The 17,406-nt window shown below is 38.5% G+C and overlaps 1 protein-coding gene across 3 annotated transcripts in view; it reads left to right on the forward strand.

The window, feature by feature from the left end:
* Nucleotides 1–2,991: 2,991 nt before the first annotated feature.
* The window catches only part of LOC103973460 (probable histidine kinase 3), a 47,102-nt gene continuing 32,687 nt past the window's right edge, over nt 2,992–17,406 (forward strand). Inside the window, exons 1-12 of one of the 3 annotated variants that reach the window (XM_065121271.1) lie at nt 2,992–3,223; nt 3,363–3,934; nt 5,687–6,209; nt 6,429–6,710; nt 7,537–7,706; nt 7,820–8,032; nt 8,151–8,337; nt 8,460–8,511; nt 8,583–8,812; nt 8,908–9,006; nt 9,085–10,190; nt 10,540–10,906. In XM_065121271.1, the coding sequence (XP_064977343.1) occupies nt 5,784–6,209; nt 6,429–6,710; nt 7,537–7,706; nt 7,820–8,032; nt 8,151–8,337; nt 8,460–8,511; nt 8,583–8,812; nt 8,908–9,006; nt 9,085–10,190; nt 10,540–10,804 (3,030 nt within the window). In that variant the 5' untranslated portion in view covers nt 2,992–3,223; nt 3,363–3,934; nt 5,687–5,783 and the 3' untranslated portion in view covers nt 10,805–10,906. The remainder of the gene's footprint in view (nt 3,224–3,362; nt 3,935–5,686; nt 6,210–6,428; nt 6,711–7,536; nt 7,707–7,819; nt 8,033–8,150; nt 8,338–8,459; nt 8,512–8,582; nt 8,813–8,907; nt 9,007–9,084; nt 10,191–10,539; nt 10,907–17,406) is intronic. The other 2 variants (XM_009388033.3, XM_065121272.1) reach the window with 2 other exon arrangements.

Consider the following 17,406-nt stretch of genomic DNA (forward strand, 5'->3'; position numbering starts at 1 on the left):
GCACAACTTGCATACTCGTCTTGAATTAAGCATGCGGGAGAAAATTTAAATCGTGATTACTTTCGGGCATCATAACTTGTTCTCTTTAGAGATTAAAAAAGTTTGCATCGTCTTCTCATAAGCTTTTTGATTGGTGTTAGAATTGGTTCCACTTGGTGAGTCCTGAAAATAGCTCCGATGACAAATCAGGTAAGTGATAGTGGTAAACCAAGAAACTCTTTATCGTCTCACAAGGGCAAGTACATTAGCGTTAATCCCGATTCTAGTCTTGGAATCAGCAATTCTCTAATTCGAAATCACTATCGAACGATTTTAATTTAGGAACTACCGATTGCGAACTGGAACTCCTTTTTTAGTTTTGAATTATCTCTCCGATCAATCGTTTAGAAAACAGTTAAAATGACATATTCATCGGCTTTTAGGTCTTTTGATTTTATTAACCAATTCCCATTCATATTTGAGATTATATATGAATTGAAATCGAATAATTAGAATATGATTATTTGACACCAAATCGAAAGCTCTAAACCGCGTCTATTTAGTTTTTTTTATTTCGGTTTGAATCCCAAATCGTGATCAAAATTTCAAATCGATTAAATCATCACAAAACAAAGACCAGTGTGTTTTGTCAAAAAATAAAAATAAATAAAAGATTGATTTATATATATATAAATATATATAAATTAGACTCAATTTTACGTGTTCTTGTCAATTAAATTAATAAACACCAAATAAGATTTTGAATCATTTGTCGATATTACTTTAAAACCATGTGCCACTTCTTTATCGCATACTTGCATAAAAGAAATCATTCTAATTCCTTTTTCTCCTCAATAATTATTGGGACATGAAAAATTAATCATGAGAGATTTTACAATATTTTGACCTCAACATGAAGAGAGGGCATATATCAGGTGCTCAACATTAATTGTATCCCTAGTTTGTTTTTTTGTTTTTTGTTTTCTGTTTTTTGTTGGAGGTGTGTTGTTTTTCCTATTTTTGAAAGATGCCCTTAATTGTATCCCTGAGATATTTTCCGATAAGATAAACTCGAGTAGTAATGTCCAGATATATATATATATATATATATATATATATATATATATATATATTATTAATCATTTTATATGATAAATTAGTTTATTTTTTTAAATTGTAATATTTTTGAATAGACTTATATTATTTTGATGAAAAGTGCCAAAAACATTATCTTCATATTTAATTATGTTTATTTCTAACTCAATAAAGATATTTATTTGAAACCTTATTTTTTGCGTTACTATTGAGTTCATTTACTTAATTATAGTATTTTTTAATAAGCTTTTAATATAATTTTGATAGAGGTATAAAAAATAATATAAATTTATTAAAAAAAACAACACTAGTGCCTATTTGAAACCTTATTTTTACAGTAAAGGTTGATTGTTATTTGGTTTTGGATCCATTTATTTCAGCAGTTACAGTGAATATACTTATAATATATCGATTGATGTGCTAAAAATATTATAAATATATTTAAAAAATATTATCAGCATTGACAATATAAATCTATACATGAGAGATTAGGATCAATTCAGTGTCTATAGGCTGATTTATAAATTATAAATGCTATTCTAATCATCTTATAGTTTAGGGATTATGATAAATATATGATGTTCTTTAAAAATATGAAAAATGAGCTAAAAAAAAAAAACACTCCCCCACAAATGGTCAAATAGTTTCTATAACACTATCTCGTTAATCTCGTCTACTCTATCCGTAGTGCTAAAAAGGGATATATGCTAGTTAAACATGTAATTTAAGTTGGACATATGTCTCCTGTTTATAATATCAGCATCTTCACAGCCAGTATTGTTTACGTTCAACTCTGCTAACACCTGTTCATCGAGAGAGAGAGAGAGAGAGAGAGAGAGAGAGAGACTTAAAAGCAAAAAATAATTATCATTACTTACCTTGTCTTATTTAATTGCAAAGTATCCAAAGAATACTAACCAACATGTAATAAATTGTCTCGAGCAATTATATAAATCTAGATCATGTATTTTTTGAAGAATAAGAAGGATAAGGATGAGATTCCGAGTTTGTAAAGGGAGAAAAAGACATTGAAGAACAGTTTGATACGAGTAGGAATGTAAGAAGAAACTATACATAAAATCGTCTTCTTCATGAAGAACTTCATTGAGGGGACTATAATGAGAAAGTAATGACCGATTAATATTTTTTGCAAAAGCTAAGTTAATTAAGTTGGATGCAAGGATGAGAATTTAAATCCTTGCATATATATATATATATAATCCGGATTAGTTTCCCAAACAAAATAAATTGTGGAACAACTCGTGTTTCCTCTTCACTTTATTTATCAAGCAAAAGCAAAAAAAAAAAGAAAAAAAAAACTCATCAAAGATCTAAACTATCCTCCAATTGATTGTGTACATCAGTATTTATTTGAAGTATATAGAAAATACTGTTGTCATGAAACAGTTATGATGAGATATGCTGCGGTTTCACCAGCAGAAGCCATATGATTGATTCAAGTAACCCCCAAAGAGCTGGAGACATCCCAGAAGCTGTCGAGTGTTCTTAAAGGTGATGAGATGAGGAAAAGGGGGAGGGTGGAGAGCACAACATTGATTGATAAGCTGTTCCAACTCAACTCGGGAAGCTTTATGCTGACCCCACCACAGCAAGCTGTTCCAACCGAGGAGGAAGAGGAGAATGGCTTTTGCGGTGGCCCCACACCCCATCAGGCTTTGGCGAGCTTATCCACATCAGAAAAGCAACCAAACCAAAACCAAACCAAACCAAACCCAACCCAACCCAACCCCAATCTGTCCGTTAACTCCTCCCCAAATCTCACCCCCACGCCCCTCTCTCTCCTTCAAACCCTTGCTCTCTCTCACCATCCATCAAGTGCTGCGTGTCCCTCTCTGAACCCCACCGACCCATTTGGCCAAGCCCTCCCCATCACCCACGGCCAACCCATGCATCTCCTCTCCTCCCCTCCTCCATTGGGGGGAGTCGGGGGGGGGGACGGAGGGGCCGGTTTGGTGAAAGGTTAGTGTATAGGAAGGCTCAGCCAGCCAAGCAGCAGCTGCTCGTTTTGGGCCTGGCAACAGAAGCCGTAGTCCCCACACAGCGAGAGAGAGAGAGAGAGAGAGAGAGAGAGAGAGGGCAGAAGAGCACTTGCGTCCAGAGCTTTTCCACTGGTCTCCCCACTAGAAAGGTAAGTGTTTTGTGCTGTGTGAGAAGGGCTGGATGCCATTTGTTTATTCTGGATCATTCCATGTTTTTTTTTTCCTTCTCTTTTGTTCCTTTCTTCTATCGAAAAAACTTGACGGGGAGAATTGCTTTTTTGCAATCAGCAGGTCCCTCTCTTCGCCCGCCCGACCTTATTCCCCATCATTCTCTCAGGAATCCCCTTTCTGAAGAATCCATGAATCAAGACTTGTGCTTTCTTCCCTTCACCACCCCGTCTTATTCACCGTAACCACCACCATCATCGTCAACACCATTCTTCATTCTTCCCCTGCTTTCCCTCCTCTTTCCCCTCGGGTCAAAACCACCAGTTTAGACTCTTCTGGGCTTTTGGAGGAGTCTGCTGCGGTCTTTTAGCTCCGATTGCAGTTTTGAGCTACGAAATATTTGATCTTCCTGCCGTCTGGTGCATCTCTTGTTTGATTCCGGGAGATTAGGGTCCGGGAAGTACTGAGGGATTTCTTCTTACATTCCTCTCGTGGGTTTTCGATAGCTCAACGATCTCCTCAGCAGCGGTCTGTTGCCATCTTCATCACCGAAAACCAGATCGAGCAGTCTTCGTCCCTCCGGCGAGCGGCCGAGTACCACCCTATCACGGTCATTCTTCTCGGTCAGCTATCGTTTGTCGGCGCTGTCATCGTGGCCGAACATCAGGCGAGCACTCCTCATCCATCCCTTGGTAAGTTGCTCCCCTTCCTCCTCCTCCTCCTCCTCTCTCTCTCTCATCCTTCCTGACAAAAAAAGTTTCCCATGCCTCCATACCTCAGTCTGCTCTGTTTCCCAGACTGCTTTCCCTTGCCCTTACTTTATTCCATAGATTTGCCTTTCTGAGACCGCCCACGCTGCTCGCTTATACCAACTCCCGGGTTCCTAATGATGTGATCGAGTTTGATGTCCTCCTCAATTTCATGGTCAAGATCAGATAATCACCGACAATACTACATGGTCCCAAGCTTCCCAACAGTTAACTTTTTAATGATCTTTCCTCAGTCTAAGATGAAAACTTGTGTACAAATGCAACACTGTTTAGGGGTACAGACTGGTCAATAATAAAGAGTAAAGTCAAGAATAAGCAATTGAGTTTAGGGCCTGTAATCAATTTATGATATGTTCCAACATATTTGGTCCTAACCAAAAATCTTAGGACAAGTGATTTGCCTTCCTAGACAGACCACATTTTGCATACATCATATACAAACTGTACACCGAAATCCTTGGAGACCATTCAAGTATAAGATTCTCACTGTCATGTAAATTAGTTGGATTTCACTTGTAAGATTATGGACATCCTGGTTGATTACTAATTCTGAATATTATATATTTTTGAATAATCAAATTTTCTACATTCTGAACACAATTTTCAAGCTATTATTTAAAACTAAGAGGGAAAAAAATGATTTTTTTGAGAATTAAAGTCGAACTTGACTGTTTGCCAGACCTTTCATCATTCATTGATCTAAATAAGTAATATAGTTTACAAAGAATTAATACTGCAAGATCAAGCAACATATTGTTTGGATGTAACAAATGGAGTATCACCTGGTCAGAAGTGTTGCCTTTGATATTCCATTTGGCTAAACATGAAAAGATTTTGGAAGGTTCGTGTAAAAGAACAAATTCTATCAGTTTGAAGGTTTGTGTAAAAGAACTTGGTCATCTGGTGATCAATTCATTTATATAGTGCTTACTATTATAGTCAACTGAATTTGCATAATTTTGATTAGGAGTACTAAATTTGGAAGACTCATCACCTGCTGCTTGCTAATTCTTAATTGATGGTGTCTTCGATCATATAGCTACTGTATTTGATCACATGACTCTCTGTATCTTTATTTGAGGTACTCATTTGAATTGCAATATTGACGCATGGTCATTGGAAGTTATTTTACCAAACCGACTGCTCTGTAGGTTGCATCAGCAATAAAACTAGGCTATCAACTGGATTGTAACAACATATGTGAAGAGAGAAGCAAAGGCTTTCTTTTTCACATTATTCTTCTATTTTGACTAATAGTTTTAGCATATGCAATTGGAAATTAGAACCAAGAGAACTATTTCAAGGTTTTGTTCAACAGTGAATTTATTCACAATCAACATTTTAACATCTAATTAGACAAATTTGGTTAAACATTCTTTTAGAAAGTTTGGGTAACTGTGTAATCATTTAGTATTGAATACCTTGATGGGATAAGCATTCTAACAAAAGCTAAATCAACTTTATATCATTGTTTTTTTTCCCGTCACTACAACATTTCAGAATGTAATTGTTGTGTCACTGATGCATTTAGTGATACTTGATATTGAATATGACTATCAAGTATCAAGAAGCCTCACTGGAATAATTTTTCAAATTTTGCATAAAAAAACAATCTTTTCCCTCTTTATGTTTGTAGACACAGCAGGACGTTTAACAACTGGCTTATGTTTACAGTAACCGCAGTTAGATACGAGAAGTACTAAACTGCTGCTTTGAATGAGTTCTTTGCCTGCATTTGGATCTGGGATTGGTCTTTCTATACCTGAGCTTGATGGTATGTTGGTGGGCTATTTCTGATATACCCATGAATTGGTTTATTGATGCTCAAATAATGGAGCAGAGGACTGGTTATCTTAGTGACAAGAGTAGTCTATGGTTGGAATTGTCAAAGAAGCTCTCAGTAAGGGATTGGAGGAATCACCTCTGCAATCACTACTTTGGATCAAAGGTCAGAGGGACATGGTGGAGGAAGATTCTGTTCTTGTGGGTAGCTGGATGGTTACTTGGTTCTCTATGGATCTTCTGGTTTATGAACTCCCAAGCAGTGGAGAAGAGGCGAGAGACACTTGCAAGCATGTGTGATGAACGTGCTAGGATGCTTCAGGACCAGTTTAATGTCAGCATGAACCATCTTCAGGCCCTAGCAATTCTGATCTCAACATTTCACCACTCTAAGGAGCCATCTGCCATTGATCAGGTACTGACTTTTTCCTGAATTATTCCTACCTTTCAACTGAAAGTTCAATAGTATCTATATTTTGTCTGGACCAAATTACTTGATTCTTGATTTAATCAAAATGTCTTTTGTGTTTGATTCAGTTTCCTGAAAGGGGAAAGAACTACATGTATTACTATAATGGAACCTTTTCCCATTTCAAAGATCAACAATGTGAAAGATGAATCCTTGTTTTTGCAGATAACCTTTTCTAGGTATGCTGAAAGGACTGCTTTTGAGAGACCGTTGACCAGTGGTGTAGCATATGCTGTGAAGGTGCTGCATTCAGAAAGAGAACAGTTTGAGAAGCAACAAGGTTGGAGAATTAAGAGAATGGATTCGACAGAGCAGTCCCCAGCTTGGGAGGAAGATGCAGATCTTGTGAATGAAGAGACATCCCGTGTGCAAGGAGAATATGCTCCTGTTATCTTTGCCCAAGACACTTATAAACATGTAATTTCATTTGATATGTTAACCGGAAAGGTGAGACATTATATATGTTTTTTCAGGCTCAGTTATTTTCTTTGTTATCTACAAACTATAGTCACAAATATCTCACTCAGTTATTTTCTTTATTATCTGCGAACTATGGTCGCAAATATCTCATAGATACTGCTTGTTACAGAAGGATAAGGCAATAGGTTATAGCATGCATTTTTTTAGTTAGGTCTTAATATTTTGTTAATAGCGCTCTAATGGCCATTATTGTTGCCACTAATTATTTGCATTTATCACTACATATGCACTATTGTCTTCTTCTAGTATCTTTTAAATCTTTCAGTGGAAAAATTGTCAATGACATCGTATCATATGGAGTTCAGTTAATCATCATTTAATTAATATATGAATACTTTATATTGCAGATGCAATCATCTTTCATTAAAGTCTCTGTAAACTATTGATTTTTCTACAACTATTTATCTAATTAGGTGTGACCTTAGCAAATACTCTGCAGTTTGGATAGTTTTGGTCAGTCATTGGTCAGTATTAATCATTAATATGCTTTCGGCATTATTAATTAACTCTAACAAGATGTTAATTTGTTATTGATAATAGGTTATTCAAATGTGACTGGTTGATCTTTCTTCAATTTAATTCGAAAGCTTTTGATGGTCAAATGCACTGCCTAAACAGTGGTGTCAGAGTGTGTAAATTCTCAATTTACATACTTTAGATGGCGTGTCACTAGCTACTCAATTAATGCGTAATATATTATTTGTATATAATCCTCAATGGACCATGACCTTTTGGAATACACCTGTGTCTTAGTCCTAGTGTTCCAGCAACTGAAGATAGTTATTATATGCAGGAGGATTGTGAAAACATCCTACGAGCTCGGGAATCCGGGAAGGGTGTTTTAACTGCTCCTTTTCGGCTTTTAAAATCAAAAAGACTGGGGGTTATTCTGACATATGCAGTTTACAAGTCAGAACTTACTTCAAATGCGACACCAGCTGAACGCATCCAAGCAGCCATAGGGTGAACTTCCTGCTAATTATCCATCAGAAGTTTGTAAAACAATAAAAAGAGGCTACTCATCAAGATTGTCTATGCTCAATAGTTCAATAATATTTCCTATTTAACATTTGCAGGTACTTAGGTGGAATATTTGATGTAGAGGCTCTAGTGGATAAGTTACTTCACCAACTTTCAAGCAAGCATTCCATCATTGTCAATGTTTATGATACAACTAATCCTGATGAACCAATCAGCATGTATGGTTCAAACATGACAGGTACTGGCATATGCCATATTAGTACCCTTAATTTTGGCGATCCAGTAAGAAAGCATGAGATGCATTGCAGGTAATTTGCATGACATTGCTAACAAGTATTGCTTTAGAAAGAAACTATACTTTGATATGGAAGTGAACCTGCATAAAGAATATTATATAAACAATTTTTACCGTAAATTAATCAACAGGTTCAAACAAAAACCTCCATTGCCTTGGCTTGCAATAACAACATCAATTGGAACTCTTGTGATTGCTTTACTAGTTGGATACATATTCCATGCTACTGTAAGCCGCATTGCAAAAGTGGAAGATGATTATCGACAAATGATGGAACTTAAAAAGCGAGCTGAAGCAGCGGATGTTGCAAAATCTCAGGTACACTATTTTCTGTTTCCTATGAGGTGCATATTGGCTTTCTACACATTGATGACAGTGATCTTATTGTGATTGATCTACACTCACCCATAATGTCAATTTATCCTGTCTTTTATCTTCAGTTCTTGGCGACTGTGTCTCATGAAATCAGAACTCCAATGAATGGTGTATTAGGTAAGTAAAACATTAAAGCACCATGACAATGACTAACCATGATCAAACACCAACAGATTCTAACTTTCCAGGGATGCTTCAAATGCTTATGGATACTGATCTGGACATAACTCAAGAAGACTATGTTAGAACTGCTCAAGCCAGTGGAAAAGCTCTGGTGTCACTTATAAATGAGGTTCTGGATCAAGCAAAGATTGAGTCGGGTAAGCTTGAACTTGAAGCTGTCCCATTTGACTTGCGGGCAGTATTGGATGATATCTTGTCACTTTTCTATGGAAAGGCTCAGGAAAAAGGACTAGAGGTATCTGAGAGTTATCATAATCTTTTTCTAGAATTTTTGTGTTTCATCAACTAATTCTCTTTTTCTTGGTTGCTGCTTAACTTCACTTGGGATAGTTGGCAGTATATGTCTCTGATCAAGTTCCTGAAATCCTTGTTGGTGACCATGGAAGAATACGACAAATCATCACAAATCTGATAGGAAATTCAATAAAAGTAAGTATTTAGCTTTAAATCAACTGGAAATGTGGATACTAATTGCTTCAGTTGTTCAGAAATGTTCTCATTCTGCAGTTCACAGAGAGAGGACATATATACCTGACTGTTCATCTTATTAAAGAGGTGATGACTTCATTGGATATGGAAACAGAAGCTCATTCCACAAATACCTTGAGTGGCTTTCTGGTGGCAGATAGAAGGCGTAGCTGGGAAAGATTTGAGATCTGCAAGCTAGAATTTCCTGGATCTGATCCATATCTTTCGTCAACCACTTCTGATCTTATAAATCTGATCATATCTGTTGAAGATACAGGGGTGGGCATTCCTCTAGAAGCCCAATCCCGTGTGTTCACTCCTTTCATGCAGGTGGGACCTTCAATTTCTCGCATTCATGGGGGAACTGGTATTGGACTGAGCATTAGTAAGTGTTTAGTTAGTCTCATGAAGGGAGAGATTGGATTTGTGAGTGAACCACAGATTGGTTCCACTTTTACCTTCACAGTGGTCCTCTCAAGAGCATGTACTACCTCAAATGAGTATAAATCATCAGAATTTTATGGGATGAATGCATTGGTAGTTGACCATAGACCGGCCCGAGCTAAGATCACAAAATACCATCTTCAGAGGCTGGGAATAAATGCTATATTGGAGATTGACCCAAATCAAGTTCTTGCTAGATTAACTAGTGGAGGATTGACAACAAATATGGTGCTTATTGAAAAGGAAACATGGTCAAAAGGTAATAGTATTTGGCCCTCTATAATTAGGAGATTAAAGGATGATCAGTTGGATATCCCAAAAGTCCTCCTTTTAGCAAATCCTTCAAGTTCTGTTAAAAATAATTCTACCAATTCAATGGAATATATCTCAACTATAATCACAAAGCCACTCAGAGCAAGCATGCTTCAAGTCTCTTTACGACGGGCAATGGGTTGTGGAGACGGGGAACCTTCCCGAAATGGCCGGCCTCCCCAGTTGTCATTGCACAGCCTTCTTCATGAGAAGCAGATTCTGGTTGTTGATGACAATATTGTGAATCTTAGAGTAGCAGCTGGTGCTTTAAAAAAATATGGAGCCGAAGTAACTTGTGCGGACAGTGGGAAGAAGGCCATAAGCATGCTCAAGCCACCACACAAATTTGATGCCTGTTTTATGGATATTCAGATGCCTGAAATAGATGGGTATCTCATTTACTTGCTTCATTATGTTTTTTTGTTTCTAAGTCTCATAGTTGTAATTTCCTTTCTGAGTTTTCATTGGATATACCTTCTTTTAAACATGTCTGGGTCTTTTATGTTAAGAGTTCAAATTGACTGTACCTGATATTTCTCTGACACTCAACATTATCTTTAGAATGAATTTCCAAGAGTAAATTTTCTGTCCTCTTGTACTCAAAGGTTCTCTGAAAAATGAATTTTGCATGAGATGTAAATGATATGCTCAAATATCAATGTACTTTTATTAATACTTTACTATTTGTACAATTTCTTATTCTAGTTAAGTAAAATGCTTTTTTTTTAATTTCTTTAGATTTGAAGCTACTAGAAGGATACGCAAAATGGAAGCTGATACAAATAATCTAATAAAGCATGGAGAAGTTTCAGTTGAGACTTTTGGAAATGTTTTGCACTGGCATGTTCCCATACTAGCCATGACAGCGGATGTAATCCAGGCAACACATGAGCAGTGCCTACGGTGTGGAATGGATGGTTATGTGTCAAAACCTTTTGAAGGGGAACAACTGTACAGGGAAGTTACTCGGTTTTTTAAAACAGTCACAAAAAAGAACCAATAGTGAAGATAAATGTGGAAAATATGTTAATGACAGGATTTTGGAACAAGTGTTCATCCGCTTCAGCATCAGGCACTGTGATAGAATATGGAGTTGTTTTGAGAAGTAAGCACCTCTAACTTATAATATTGCCTTTCCTAATCTTTCTGCAAGTGCTTAGCATTTTGAAATATTTTGTTGATACATTGCATTTTGTGAACTTCCTTGAATCTGTTTATATTTCATGGATCTATTACGTATAAATGTATAAGAACCAGGTAAATGATTAAGCAGAAAATTTTCTGCAAAGTTATTTCATAGTTGTAAGGTTTCTTATATTAATTGTTTTCTTAATATTTCTGCAAGTGCTTAGTATTTTGAAATATTTTGTTGATACATTACATTTTGTGAACTTCCTTGAATCTGTTTATATTTCATGGACATATTACAAATAAAATGTATAAGAACCGTGTAAATGATTGAGCAGGCAGCTTGCTGCAAAGTTACTTCATAGTTGTGAGCTAAGAAGCATGGACACGGTAACATGTCATTTTAAAAAAAAAGTTAGGATATGGACATGGCGAGGACACATTTATATATATATATATATATATATATATATATATATATATATATATATATATATATATATATATAATATTTGATTAACATGAGTTTTATAGTATTTAGATATTTAAATTTTATAGACTCAGTAATGTGAATAAATAAATATCATAACACAAGTTTAAAAAATTAAAATAATCTAAATCTAAAGATTCATGATCCAACTAATCAGTAGCCAAAAATAACTCTGTAAAATCTGAAACAATGCAAAATCTTTAACAATGTAATGGCACTCTTTAATTTTCAAGACAATGCAAAATCTGAAACATAGTAATAATGTTCTAAATAGGTTAATAATATGTTAACAATTTAATCAACAGTAAAAAACCCAGATTAAAAAAATAAAAAATAAAATAGGTTAATGATGTGTTAAAAATTTAATCAGCAGCAAAAAAAAAAAAGATTAAAAAATAAAAAAAATAAAAACAAAAAAGGTTAATAATTTGTTAATAATCAAATAAGTTATTTTTTTCTAAAATATCTAAACAAAATTAATTTACCTTTGTCGGACACTAAACGCTGTTGAGGAAGGAGCTTCGTCGTACGCCGTTTAGGAAGATGGTTCGTCGGATGTCGGTGAAGTTGTTATGGGCCCAGGGATTCACTATCAAAGACTTAGCTAGAATTGCCTAAGTCGTGAGGCACCCTTTCGGCAATGTCATAGTCTTAGTTGGAATTCATGAGGCACCCTTGTGTCAATGTCACGGTCTTAGTTGGGGTTGCCCAAGTCGTAAAATACCCTTGCGTCAATGTCATAGACTTAGTTGAGATTGCCTAAGCCATAAGGCTCCTTTGTGTTATCTGTCCGCAAAGGGTCAGTCTAGTTGCGATCTCGCTTAGGTCCCGTAGGACCTGCAAAAGAGCAAATTGCTTAGTTCAAAAGTGAGTGGTAAACAAGTCCCAATGTCTCGTAAAGAAGCTAGCTTTACAAGAAATTCAGCAAACACTCAGTGTGCAAGAGAGAAAAGAGAGAAAGGAGAAAACAAGGACTTTAAAAGGTAAACGAACAATCGCAAGTTCGTAAACGATTGCTCACCGGGTGTCGGGCACGATGGCAAGTTCTCGTAGACTTAACATGTGAACTTATGAAATCTAATCAATGCCCAACACTACCCCAAACCCCTATCCAGTCAGGTGCCACCTAGGGGGTTCTAAGGTGCTGAGATGGTTGATGTTTTGTACCGCACCGCAACTTGCAGAAAACAAATCATGACACGTGAAAACTAGGCCATTTTGGGGTAGCTTTACTCGTCATGGTGAGCGGACGCTCTGCAATGTTACAATTTGTTCTTACTCATAGTTTTCAAGCAAAAATACACAAAACCAAGGCAAAACACGCTGCCAAGAATCTATACAAAAACACAAAAGCAACGAACGGTCCGTTGACGAAGATGTTACCAGTGTGCAACGACCGTTCGTGACATTCTCCCTCACTTAAACTATCGATGCCCTCATTGATGCTTGCTGGTAGGCTTTGATGACTGCTTCTTCATCTTGCAGGGCGTCTTCAGACTCCCAACTGGTTTTTGTTTGAGGAAGCTTTCACTACTTCTCCAAGTACTCGGTCTGCTTTGTTCCGCTGGGTAGCTTTGTCTTGCGATCCTCTAAGATGGTTTCAACTCGCTTCTCGTAGGAGGCTCTGATGGAGGATTCTTTTTACCGAGTTGGAATATTTCGAGAAACATCCTGCGAGTTTGAGTGGTAGGCTTTCAAGTTGTTTGCATGGAAAACATTGTGAATTTTGAATCACGTCGGTAGCTGCAACTTGTAGGAGACATTGCCTACTCTGTTGATAATTAGGAAGAGTTCTTCGTACTTGCGCACCAATCCCTTGTGCACTTTATGCCTAAAGAACTGGAATGATGCTGGTTGGAGTTTCACCAACACCAAATCACCAACTTTAAACTCCTGTGGTCACCTTCCTAAGTCTACCCACTTCTTCAGTTTTTTGGTTGCTTTCTCCAAGTAAGCTCACGCAATATCTGTATTTCGGTGCCGTTCCTTTGTAAAGGGATATGCTGACAGACTACTCCCAGTATAACTGATTGCCAAGGTGTGAGGAGTTGATGGTTGTTGTCCTATAATGATCTCAAAAGGGCTCTTGTTGGATGTAGAGCTCCGCTTCAAGTTGTAGGAGAATTGGGCTATGTCCAACAGTTTTACCTAATCCCGTTGGTTGACACTCACGTTGTGTCGAAGATATTACTCAAGGAGCGAATTTATTCTTTCAGTTTGGTCATCCGTTTGGGGGTGGATGCTTGTGGAGAAGTATAACTTAGATCCTAATAATTTGAACAGCTCGGTCCAAAATCGTCCTAAGAACTGTGCGTCTCAATCGCTGATGATATTGTGTGGGACTCCCCAATACTTTACCATATTCTTCATCATCAACTTGACTGCTTCCTCTACTGAGCAGAGTAAGGGTGCAACAATGAATGTTGTATACTTTGAAAACCGATCGACCACCACAAGTATCGATTTGAGTCCCCCTCCTACCTGCAAGCTTGATATGAAGTCCAAGGAAATGCTCTCCTACGACCTTTTTAGTACGGGCAACAACTCCAAAAGTCCTATCGGCTTCCTCTGCTCTATCTTATCTTGTTAGCAAGAGACATTCGAACATTTTTCTCCACATTAGTCCTCATTTTCGTACAATGGAGGGCCCTCTCCACGAGAGCCAAGATTCGGTGAATACCCGAATGTCCAGCCCAAAGGGAATCGTGACACTCTCTCAAGAGTTCACGCCTCAAATTCTCTGCTCGAGGAACATAAACTCTTATCTCCTTTGGTGTAGATGAGTCCCTCCTAGACCCAAAATCGTCATGCCTTGCCCCGTTCAATTAGTCCATCCATGATCCTGGAAAGGAAGTTGGAGTGCAACTGACTTGCTTGGCCTCTGCCTTTTAGCTACATAGCATTCGCTAGCTCCACTTTCTGGCTCAATGCATTGGCCACGACATATGCTCTTTTGGGTTTGTACTCCATTGTTATATCAAACTCACCCAGGAAATCCTACCATCATACTTGCTTTGGCGAGAGATTTTTTTTGAGTATGAAAGTAACTCAACGTGATGTTGTCCATCCTTAGCACAAACCACATTTTGAGAAGGTGGTGTTGCCAAACATGTAGATAGTGACCACCATTGTCATCTCCTTCTCGTGCATCGGATATCGTCGCTTGGTTTTATTGAGCTTATAGCTCTCGTAGACCACCGAGTGACCCTCCTACATAAGTACACCCCTAATAGCGAAGTCCGAAGCATCCATATGGACTTCAAAAGGCTTCTCATTGTTGGGCAGTTTGAGTACTGGTTCTTCTAACACAGTAGTCTTTAGGTCTTGGAATGTTGCTTCGCATTTGTTTGACTATCGCCAAGGTTGCTCCTTAGCAACTCCGTCAGTGGAGCTGCACGCTTCGAGTACTCATCTATAAAGCGTCAATAATAGTTGACGAAATCAAAGGATCTTAGCTTCGGCACCTTCTTTGTGTTTGCCACTCCGCCACAGCTTGCACCTTTGATTTATCTATCCGAATGGAACCTTTGCCGATTTGGTGCCCCAAGAACAAAATATGTCTAAGCAAAGGAGCACTTCTCCCTTTTCACGAATAAAGTGTTCTCCCTAAGAACTTCGAAAATTGTTCGAAGGTACTCGACATGCTCCTCTAGCGTTTGGTTGTAAATGATGATATCGTCCAAGTAGATGACCAGAAACTTATCCAGATACTCCTTGAATAGTTTATGAGAGTGCAAAATGTGGCCAGAGCGTCAGTTAAGCCGAAAGGCATCTCTAAGAACTCGAACGCTTTGTACTTGGTCACACAGGTGGTCTTCTCTTCATCGCCCTCAGCAATGTGAACCTGCCAGTACCCTGACCGAAGGTCGAGTTTAGATAAATACTTTGCTTTGCCCAGTTGGTCGAACAAGTCCGCGATGAGACTTGTTCTTCACCGTCACTTTGTTTAGGGTTCAATAGTCGACTCATAATCGGAGGCTCCTATTTTGTTTCTTTTGGAAGAGGATCGAAGCTTTAAATGGTACTTTTGGAATTACGGATGAGACCATCGCTTAGCAGTTCATCTAATTGCTTCCTAAGCATTGCCAACTCTAGAGGGGCTATGCAGTATGGTGGTTTCACTGGAGGCTTCAGTCTCGGCTCCAGCTCGATATGATGATCCATGCCTTTGCGTGGCGGTGGAGTTTTCGGCAACTCGGATGGCATGATGTCTGTGAACTCCTTCAAAATGTTTGCCACCACAATAGGTTCATGAATGGCCTCCACGTCACGTGGCTCTAGTTTTACAATGGCCACGAAAGTTAATTCACCTTTTCTTACCCCCTTCTTTAGTTGTAATGTCGATATTTGTTGTGGGTCCTTGATTCCTCCTCGAGAAACTAGAACCACGTAGGGGTCATCAACTCCTATTAGGTATAGGGAGTTTAGGAACGACATTGGCACCAACTTCGTTGCGTGCATGAGCTCTATTTTGTGAATCACTTGGAAGTCATCTAGTGACACCCCTATCATGTTTGTACTCTTGCTCCATATCCCTATCTTGATGGGTATCCCCTTTGCCAGCTTGGAGATTCTTTTAGCCTTCGAGTTCACTACCTTTATCCGATTTGGGTTCTTCTCCAAGTTCAGCCCAAGTCCCCTTGCTTCTAGGTCGACAATGAAATTGTGGATAGCGCTCGTGTCCACCATCGTACGGGTTGTTCGGCTATTTAGCTTGATGTCCACGTATATCAACTTGCTGCTCCCTACTTTTTGTGGCTTCGTCTTTATGTTTTCTCCCACTTGACCTCGCAATGTATTCTACAAACGCATTGCTCCTATACGGGGTCCTTGCGACTCCTCATTGTCACTGTTGGATTCCGAACTATTCGAACTAAGGGCGACGACCTTGCCCTTGTCCAATCTTGGGGGGTGGATTGATGTTGTTAAGGCACTGAGTGCTTGCTTTTGTAGGCACTCCCTCACCACGTGCGGTCCTCCATACAAGAAGCATTCGCTAGGTTTTGGGGCCTTACCTTTTGAGCTTGGCCCTTTAAGGGAACTCCTTTTCTTTAGCTCGCCCTCGGACTCCTTCCTTCAAGAATATATGGGTGAGCGATTTCCCGAAGATTGTTTATTTTTCCCCGAGTCCTCCGAGGAAACAAAGTCAGTAAGCCTTTCCATGGCTACGATTGCCCCGATCACATTGGTGACATTCCTTCAATGCAGTTCCTATTATGCCTACGACTTCAGGCCATCGAGGAAGCTGAATAGCTTGTCCTTCTTGGACATGTCTTGTATGTCCAGCATTAGTGCAAAAAATTGTTTTACATTGCCCCAAATGGTAGTACTTTGGCAGAGTTTGTCTTAGCTTCCTTCTTGCGATAAACTCTATTTTCTCGGGTAGGAACTAAGTTCTCAACTACTGCTTCAAGTCCTCTCATGTGTCCACTCGACATTGACTTTGTTGGATCTCTTCTCAATGTGTTCGCCACTAAAGTTTTACATCCCCATTCAAATACATGGTTGTTATAGAAACTTTGGTATCTTCGTAATTGGGCCTCATAGCTCGGAAGTACTTTTCCATATCGAACAGGAAATTCTTGAGCTTCTTCGCATCCCTGGCACTCTCGTAGTAATGCGGCTCGCGTGCTCTCAAGCTTTGTGGCAAAGCAACGTGAGTGTTCTTGTTTCCTCTCACATTAAGAGCCCTTGTGAGCAATATAACCATGGACGTTAGTTTCGCCATGACTTCGTATAGATGTTGCACGGAGTCTTTGGTGTCTTCTATCAATCGATTGACTAGGGACTCAACCTTGTCGATTTAAGATTCATCTTCTTCTTGCAAATTCTCTACCCCAAGAAGCCTGCATTGGTCTTAGTACAGTTCCTCCAAACTTGCTTCAAGAACGTCAATACGGGTTTCCACAACTGTAAGCCTCTCCTTGTAGCTTCTTTTCCCAATTGGTGCTCTAGATTGCGCCTCCTCCACTCATGGAGAATAGCTA

The sequence above is a fragment of the Musa acuminata genome, chromosome BXJ2-8 (assembly GCF_036884655.1).
Source record: "Musa acuminata AAA Group cultivar baxijiao chromosome BXJ2-8, Cavendish_Baxijiao_AAA, whole genome shotgun sequence".
In the NCBI taxonomy this organism is placed as follows: Eukaryota; Viridiplantae; Streptophyta; class Magnoliopsida; order Zingiberales; family Musaceae; genus Musa; species Musa acuminata.